This window comes from Sciurus carolinensis, chromosome 5 (genome assembly GCF_902686445.1).
Source record: "Sciurus carolinensis chromosome 5, mSciCar1.2, whole genome shotgun sequence".
Lineage (NCBI taxonomy): Eukaryota > Metazoa > Chordata > Mammalia > Rodentia > Sciuridae > Sciurus > Sciurus carolinensis.
In genome coordinates, this window is record NC_062217.1 from 136,649,225 (window position 1) to 136,658,914 (window position 9,690).

At 40.6% G+C, this 9,690-nt stretch overlaps 1 protein-coding gene across 1 annotated transcript in view; it reads right to left on the bottom strand.

Annotated features, from left to right (window-relative positions):
• The window catches only part of Wapl (WAPL cohesin release factor), an 88,688-nt gene extending 79,989 nt beyond the window's left edge, over positions 1-8,699 (bottom strand). The window contains 2 exon segments of the mRNA XM_047552891.1: positions 4,969-5,488; positions 8,246-8,699. Of these exon segments, the coding sequence (XP_047408847.1) occupies positions 4,969-5,467 (499 nt within the window). The 5' untranslated portion in view covers positions 5,468-5,488; positions 8,246-8,699.
• Between the last annotated feature and the right edge of the window lie 991 nt (positions 8,700-9,690).

Consider the following 9,690-nt stretch of genomic DNA (forward strand, 5'->3'; position numbering starts at 1 on the left):
CAGTACAGTTTTAAGCAAATGGAAAAAAATTACTGGCTACAAAACCAGTCATGCAAATTAAAAGCCTATGCCATAGTTATCTCAGTATTTGGCAGGATATGTAGACTGAATCCCAGCTGGCTGGCAAAGAAAGTGTGCCAGGCAGAAATATAAGTCTCTGCACACTTTATTCTAGATTCAGACTAACAAAGATGGAAAATGGAAGTAGCCTCACATAAAAGGGAAGGGAAGCCTTCTTTTACCTCTAATATACACAGCTCTGTATTCCAAACTTTAAAAAATACCTGCAGATCTCTTAGAAGAGTTAACAGTAGTTCCTGTTAACAACTATTTGTAATTTTTTAAAATTTTTTATTTATTTATTAGTTCTGGGGATTGAACCCACAGGCACTCTACCACTGAGCTACATCCCCAGCCGTTTTTTATTTTTGATATACAGTTTCACTAAGTTGCTGATGCTGACCTCAAAGTTGCAATTCTCCTATGGGAGACCCAGTCACCTGGACCACAGGTTTGCACCACCAGCCTGGCTCTAAAGGTCAGTTTTAAGTGGTATGTCTGACTAACAACTCACTGGCTTCAAAAGCAACTATAATCAGAATGTTTTGCTTTTAAAATTAGAGATCAGATACAGAAGTGTTTGCTTTAAAATAATTCAGTGAAAGCTGGGGATGTAGGTCAGTGGTAGAGCACTCGCCTAGCTTGAGCAAGGCCTTGGGTTCAATTACCAGTCCTGGGGTTAGGGGGCGGGGGAGAGTCATCATCATCATCAGGGATAGATAGATAGAAGGTGGACAGTGGTGTTCATTATAGATTAAATAAGATTTGCCCTATCCTGACAACTGCTAGAGTTAGATAACTGAGTACATGAGATTATTTTATTTTCATGTACCTGAACATTTTATAATAAAAGTTTTCTTATTGCTGTTTTTAAAAAGATTAGGACATTTGAGCAACTTGACCCTTCTCTGGAGTACTCATAGTTTATAATCTTGGTGCTGGGTCCCTTACCCAAGAAGCACCTGTTCGGAAATGGCAACTATTATGCTATATGACAACCCCTTCCTAAGTTTCCTCTTCAAATTTACAAGTTTTGAAAGTACTAGAACAAAGAATTTTAACAGTATAAATAAATTAATCACATATTCCCCTATAAAGAAAAAGATGTACTTAAAAATGCAATGACAGGAAACAAAAATAATTCTAAACTAAACAAGCCCTTTTCACTGGTGTTATATAATTTTATGGAACACACACACACACACACACACACACACACAGAAAAAAGGTGTGGGAACATTCCAGATACTATGAAACATAACCTGTGTACTTTGAACAAGTTGTTGATAAAATTTCCAGTAAGTTCTTAAATAAAATGCCTAAACCTGCAAAAGACTGCTAAGATTTCTGAGATCTGAATATCTAGAATATCTAAAGAAGTGTTCAAACTATCATTCTCAGAATGGTCCCTAATTCAAAAACGATAAGGATGATGGGCATGCAGATGCACACAGGTAATACCAGGAACTCCAGGAGGATTGTAAGCTCAAGGTTAGCCTCAGTTATTCAGAGAAAAAAACCTGTTTGAAAATTTTAAAAAGCTCATTTCAAAACTTAGCTCAACGGTAGAGCTCAATCCCCAGTCCTCACCCAATTTAAAAAAAAAAAAAGTTAGCAACCACATGAGATTTATAGACCCCTGATCAAAAACTTCGGTTCAGGCTCTTAAACTTAACTAAAAGCACAAGACTTTCTGAGTTAAGAGTAGAAGCAATGACAACCTGACAGACAAAATCCACGAATCTAGACCAAGGAAAAACTTTGGTGAAAAAAAAAAAAAAAAAAAAAAAACTTTGGTGGAAGGAGGTAAAGAAAAGGGGGATAATATAGTACAAAAGCACCCCAGGTTTTCAGCACCAAAAATATAAAATACAAAAGCATTCTCAAAACTATAGAACCAATTTACAAATATATGAACTTATAAGCAGTTTGTAGGAACAAATGACTTGCACATATTAGAGATGAGACCACTGTGAAAATTACAAGTACTCCATCAAAGTTTGCTTCTTTTTCTACAGGAGGCTACCAGAGTTGTTGGTACTCTGGACAATGAAGGGAGAAGAGAAAGAAAGGGGGAAAAAAATAAAATAAAATAAAATATATATATATATATTCATTCATAGTGCTACAACTATTCCCTTTCCAATAAGGGTGCCTTTGTGAAGAAGAAAGAAAGATGTTCTTAAATATCTATTTATTTGTATTTTAGTATATATTTTCTCCTCATAAACCCATTATAATGAAGTTTAGATTCAAGGTCAGTCCACAGTATTGGCATCAGAATTACAATTTAGCTATATAGACTGAGAAGCTATTATCTCATAGAAAACTGCTTTCAGGTCCCACCAACCAACTAGCAACAGCAGTTTGGACAAATATAAAGACATTATTAGCAAAGACACATAATCAATTGCTGATTCAAATACTCAACTGCCAAATTCTTGTTCCCCCTTCTCTTACATTCATTCTTATTAGTAGTACCCTCTGCCACCAGGGCCCCAGCCTAACAATGGTGCCCCATTATCCAAAAGACAGCAATATTCAGCCTTCCATGACCACTTCCACCATTTGCCCAACTTCACTCTTTCTTCCTCTAACCTACATGCCCCACTCTGTGGATTAACTATCTGGCAACAGCAAGAAATAGCAATAAGAACACTGTATAACTCAAAATGAACAGCACTCTCAGAGCCCAGTACACTGGTTTGACAAACAGTAGGTGCTTAATAACATGTTAAAAAAAAGCAATAAATATCATTCCAATTCTGCCACTAGCCAAACTTGGACACTCATTTTGAGTCTCATCTATAAAATGAGAAAAGAGGAGATAAATTCATTTTAAGAAGATGTTGGTGGTACACACATGTAATCCCAGGTATTGGGGAAGCTGAGGCAGGAGGATCTCAAGTTCAAGGTCAGTCTGGGAAACTTAGCAAAACCCTGTCTCAGAATAAAATTTAAAAAGGGCTGGGTATGTAAGTCAGTGATATAGAACTTGCCTATGATGTATGAAACCCTGGGTTCAATTCCTAATAACAATATCTATCTATATCTCTCTCTCTCCCCTGCCACCACCACCATGTATGAAACCCTGGGTTCAATCCCCAATAACAATCTCTCTCTCTCTCACCTACCATGTATGAAACCCTGGGTTCAATCCCTAATCTCAATCTCTCAATCAATCAATATCTCTCTCTCTCTCTCTCTCTCTCTCTCTCTCTCTCTCTCTCTCTCTCTCACACACACACACACACACACACACACACACACACACACAAATTTAGCTCAAAAGTTCTATGATTATAATACAGTTTTAGGAACTGATCTAGAAACTGTTTTTATGCTGTTTTATAATGAAAATTTAACTTAAGTTTAACTTTCATTTCAGGAGAAATGTGGGCAAAGCAGTAAGGATGGCCAAATCAGAATTAACCTAGGAATCTAGGAATCAAGGGAATGACAGCTGACTCACCCTCTCTCATCCAATTGAGAGAAAATGAGTGAAAAAATGCTTAGCATTTTTACTAAAACTATGCAAGGCACACACCATTATACTGTTTGATGGGCCTTTCATTAGACCTCCAAAGGACAAATTCCTTTTAGGAACTTGAAAGTTTTGTCTTTATAGCCTCTGAAATTATGAGATCCATATAACCTTCCATTATCACTAAACTTTGCCAAAAGTTCTAGAACTAAGTTCCATTTCCAACTATAGTGGCTTTTTTTTTTTTTTTTTTGGGGGGGGGGTGGTACCAGAAAATGAACCCAGGGCACTTACCATTGAGCCCCAGCCCCAGCCCTTTTTATTCATTTTGAGACAGGGTCTCGCTAAGTTGCTTAGGGTCTCGCTAAGTTGCTTAGGGTCTAAGTTGCTGAGGATGGCTTTTAACTTGCAATCCTCCTGCCTCAGCCTCCTGAGTTGCTGGGCTTACAGGTATGTGCCACCTCACCCAGTTTACAGTAACTATTCTTACTCTATTGCTAAATGGGTGCTCACACTCTCCCTCCACCCCAACTTACTCCTGCCACCTTCAATCTTAGCTCTTCTTCCAGCTAATTGACCCTTTATCATTCATATTTTGAGCCCCAAATTCCTTACAGAAATGAGTAGGAATATAACTGACAAAATACACTGAGACAACATTATATGCTGTAAGTATATATTAGCATTTTTTCAATACAACCAATCTTGTAAATTATAATTTATTAATACAGTTGCTACTGGCCCCAGACTCTAATCTCAATTTGCAATAAAGTTCGATTCTTCAATGTCTCTATCAAAGATTAAGGAGTTAACCTTTCAGAACTGGTTCTAGAGGAAAAGTCTAACATTCCTAACTAATCCTCATCTCATTGTCATTATCATTAATAATTCAAATCCTCTGTAATAAAAAAATGAGTTGTTATGTAATCCTAACACAACCAAAAGAGATGTTTCCACTGGAAGTGGAACTGAGTTTAGAGATTTATGAAAGACTGTTCACAAAACATACTCTGAATAATAAGTCTAAAAATATTAACATGCTAGGCGCGGTGGTGCACACCTGTAATTACAGCTACTCGGAGGACTGAGGGAGAAGGATCACAAAGCCAGTCTTAATAATTTAGTAAGATCTCAGCAACTTAGCAAAAGCTGTCTCAAAATAAAAAGTAAAAAGGGCTGTGGTAGTATTCAGTGATAAAGTGCCCCAGGATCAATTCCCAGTCTCATAAAAAGTAAAATAAATATATATACATTCAAGTTGTGTAAGTAAAATATTAAAATCATTTAGAAAATTATTGAGTCCCCATTAATCATAATACGAAAGAAAACCCAAGTGATATACAACATTTTACAATTCAAATCATTTAAATAAATGGCTTGCAAAAAGCTCTCTTGGTTCTTCATTAAAGAAAATAAAAACTTACCAGAAGTCATTAATTTAGCACAGCTACTTTTGCTTGTATCATCTTCTGGGTTTCTGTTTGTGCTCTTTTCTTTCCCAAGTAAAATATCCTCCAAAGGTAAGCATTTATCAGACACAACACTGTCTTCACCCACCACATGACTAATTTTGCTATTAGCTTCAAGTACTGAAGTGACTTCTTCCAGCTGAGCAGCTTCACTAGATTCTGAGTAAGAGGAACCCTTACCCTGGGCTAAATTCTTGGAAGAAACTGGTAGAGATTCATCATCACTATCAAATCCAAAAGGATCTCCAGTATTTTCTTCTTCTATTTTCGGTTTCTTCGGAATTTCTTGGATATCTGGTTTGAAATTGGGTCTTTTTTGCCCTAATTTAGCCATAAATGTGGTCTCTCCCCATTTTGTGCTAAGGGTGGTCCGTTTGTTGGAAAAGACTTCATCAAATTTTGAACTGCCATTGCCTCCTTTCCTACTATAAGTTTTCCCAAATCTGGACGTCATTTTGACACCTGTTTCATATTCCTGTGGGAAAAAAAATTAAGAAAATGTATAATCACTAAATTTTCAACAAGTATCAGACACTGCATATGAAAAATAAGAACCTATGAATTCTCCTGCATGATTTTCCAACATTCAGCACACAAGTCTTTAAAAAAGGTTAACTAAATAAGGGAAAAAAGAGCACATTTTTCACTCACTTTTACATGCTTCATGTCAGTTTGTTTCTTTTTCTTTTTTTTTTTTTTTTTAAACAATGAGTATTCATGTGATTTACAACGTAAAAAACACCAGGACTAACCAACTTTACAATACAGCATCCATAGAAACCAACTTATAGTGAAATATTTTTTCAAGTTCCAAGTGAATCAACTTAACTATTCTCAAGAACTTCATTTTTACCTTAAAAACTATCTGAATAGGGTTATTAGCTCTAATATAAAACTTTTAAACACGAAATGTTAAATTTTTTTCAGCATCTCAAATTTTGTAAGGGGACTAAATCTAGTTCTTTGAAATTTCACAGCACTCATCAGATGAGAAAAAAAGATCAGAAAAATGGGCTATTTTCCCTTGTATTTACAACCTCCAGCTTTGAACCCAACCTTGAAGATTCAGATTCTTGATCTAAAGCAATCTGGGCTGTGACTTAAAAGATACTACTTAAATGGTCATTTCCCTTAAGAGCAAGAAACCATCCTTATTCTATCTTCCTTGTCCCTACAGTGCTGTGCTCATTTGCTAAGTGACATTTTTTGGAGCTGAAGAACTCCAGCATATTACACTGCCCCATGAATTATTACAGAAATAGCAACATATAACCTTTATTTTCTCTTATTTATAAATGACAGATAAATTCACCTAATTCACCTACATAATAATAGGGCACTATGACCAAAAAAAAAAAAAAAAAAAAAAAAAAAAAAAATCAAAAAAATTTCCAGATGTTTAAAAAAGTAAACCATTTTAAAAGACAAGTTACAGACTTATTTTTAAGCACAATCAATTCTCATCCATTTCTTTACACTTTGTCTACAGTTTAAATATTAATATACCAACTGCTAACTAGGAAAAAAAGTGAACTGTTTAGGGGCTTGAAAAATCTTCATTATTTGGAAGCCTAAAACAATGGATATTATATTTTACCTATACTTCTGAATATGCTTTGATCTTTTAGTATTTTTCCTTTATTAACTAAAATTCTTATAAGACAATTACTGTACAACTTAGTTTAATATATATTCCTTAGAGGATCCCCCCATTCTTGGTAAGAAGCCAATTCTAATTTGACAAAATAACAATTTAGTCATTATACGCATCTGTGCTAAAAGAAAATCGTTTTCCTAAGGGAAATCTACTTTCCCCTCTAATGTAAATTTAACTCTAATAAGTTTTACTTTCTTAGTATAGCCTATTTGAAAAAAACTAAGTCTATTGGGCAGCTACCAAAGACAACAAAATAAAGTCATTTCAATTCTTCAAGGATGTAAAGCTGTGATCTGCAGACCTACATTTACATAAACACCAGCAAAGCTGGAATGTTTTGGATACACTTATGTGGTAATCATCTAAAAATGCTGACTAAAGGCCAAACCAAAAATCCAGACTTGAGTACCTTTAGACCAACATCAGAAAAACTCATTGTAAAAATGGTCCTAAAACCACAAAGCACTCACTGTTGAAAGTTTAAAGTCTGCAGATAAAGATATGATACAAGTTAATTAAGTATACGAAAACTGCAGTTGTTTTTTTGAGTCCATGTCTTTCACAAATACATACTGAAATATTGAGAAAATAACAAGTGATATTCCAACATTAAAGAAAAGGGAAGTGTGTGCAGAGTAGACAAATTTGGATGAGTTTAATGCTCCAAGCGATATGAGCACATGGGAATTAATTATATAATACTCCCTACTTTTAATTGCCTTTATCATTTTCTATCATAAAATGCCTTTAAAAAAAAGTTAGGAGACTACCGTGAGGGCTTTACCTAGGCATAAAGCACGTACAAATTAAAAAATAAGTGCGCAGACATATTTGACATCATATTTAAGATGTTATTTCAAACAAACCGGCTATCTCGCTCAGGCTTCAAACCCCCCAAAGCTGTCCTAACTAAGTAGCAAAGATTCAGGACTAAGCGTTTTCGATCTTCAGGCCTTTGCCTCAATCCAAAACCAGGTCGAATGTTGAGGGAAAGTGTGCCTGGATTTAAAAACAAAAAAGTCCTCACGCTTAACCCCCATCCTAATCTAGCACCTTCCCGGTCCCCATTGGCTTTAGGGGCTCCCAGGAAGGAAGGAAAGTAGAAGAGGCAAACAGACCCACGCAGATATCCTCACCTGGGGCGGCGGGTACACTAGGACACTGTGGGAGAGGCGGCCCCTCCGGCTGGACAGTCACGCAACTTTTCTGCTCCCCACCCCCACCGCCCGGGAAGGGGGATGTCGCTCCCGGGGCCCCGGAAGCCTCAGCTACCGAATCCCCGGGGTAGTGCAAGGCCTTGGTGGCGTCCAGAGGCGGAGGAAAGGACGGGGAAAGAGCCGGGACTGAAATCAATACGCTACACCGGGTTTGGGGAGAAAAGTCAATCAGAAGCTACCAGAAAAAGAATTCAGAAGGGAAATAAAAGAGGGTGGAGAAAAGAGTTCTTCAGGCTGGTCCCCTGCCCAACTTCCTCAGAGGCGGGTGGGCAAGGCGGCGAGACTTCCATCACCCTTGCCTTCCCCCACCCTCCCCGGCTCGCTCCAGGCCTAAGCAGCCGCCCGAGACCTCACTTACCCTCGGCGCCTGGCGGGTGCTTTGGCCTCGGGCCGCCTCCGCCTCTCCCGCTCCCAACGGCCCACGGGCGGGCGCGGGAGCCCCGCGCGTAAGAAAAGGGTCGGGTGGTGCGCCTGGAGAAGTGAGGGGCTCCGCCACCGTCACAACCCGCGACTCCGCTTGGGTAAATAGGAAGCCCGGCAGAGAGGGGGGGGAGGAGCGGTGGCCCCGCAACTTCCCTCCCCGCCTCGAGCGCCGCCGGCCGCCTGGGTCTAGGCCTCCCTGGCTGCTGCCGCTAGAGCCGGTGCGGAGCCCGCTACGTGCCCCCGCTGGGCCGCCGCCGCCTCCTGCGCCGCCGCTTCCGCCGGTGAATGGTCAGCGCTGGAGTTTGAACAGGGCCCTGAACCATCTCAACGCCATTTGCGCTCCCGGCCCCCACCTCCTTCCTCCAACAGCCGCTCGCTCCGTCACTTCGCTTCCCACAGGCCCCGCGCGGCCTCCCGACACCCCAGCCAATCGCGGGGCGGCTTACTCAAACCGCCGCGCAGGCGCCGCGCCCCGCACTCTCCGCCGCCCGCCATTGGCTCGACCGCACAGCCCGACGGGAGTTGTAGTCCCGGTTCGGGAGGACGCGGTGCTGAGATCCCCGTGCGGGAGCTGGCGGTGGGCAAAGCGGTAGCTGCGGGCCTGACCCGCCTTAGCTGGGAAGTCAGTTCCAGCTCCCGGCCCCGCCTGGAGATGCAGGTGTCGCCGGGGAGGGCCGGGGCCGCAGTGCAGGCAGCTGTGTCAATCGTTTCCCCTCCAGGGACCCGACGGTGTCTGGGGACAGTGGGTAATGCAGCTGCGCCGGGCGTGATGGGGCCGCCGCCCGGGAGGCGGGGAGCTTGCGAGTCAGAGCTGCCTTCGACCAGGCCTGGCCGAACCTAGCCCCGCGAAGGTAACGATGGCGTGAGCCGGAGGGCTTCGGACGCTGGGCCACTCACGGACAGCTCGCGAGCCAACTCTGGCCCGGCGCTTTCCTGCGCTCCCTGCAACCCATCCAGTCCCAGCTCTGGAGTTCTCTCTCTCTCTGTCCTCCTCCCGTCCATTAGTAGTGGCCCCCAGAATATTAGATGTTGTTAAAAAATTGTCATTAACCTTGTTGGGTGTGATAACGGTAGTATGGCTTTTTCAAAAAGATATACAAAAGAATTGATAGGTAAAACGAAATCTAGGGTAAGAGATTTACTTTAGGACGCACCTATGAAAACTGGGGGAGAAGGAATAAAAAAGCTGTTGGGGTGTTTTTCATTGTTGACGCTGCGGTATGCATACACATAAAATTGTTATGCCAGTCTCGCTATGTGTGTATCTGAAATTTTCCGTAATAAAAAGTTTAAAGAAATGAACTAGTGATTACCTGTGGAGAAAAAGGAAGGTGGTGGATCATGGAACGTATTTATTTTTCCCTGTACATAAATTGTTTT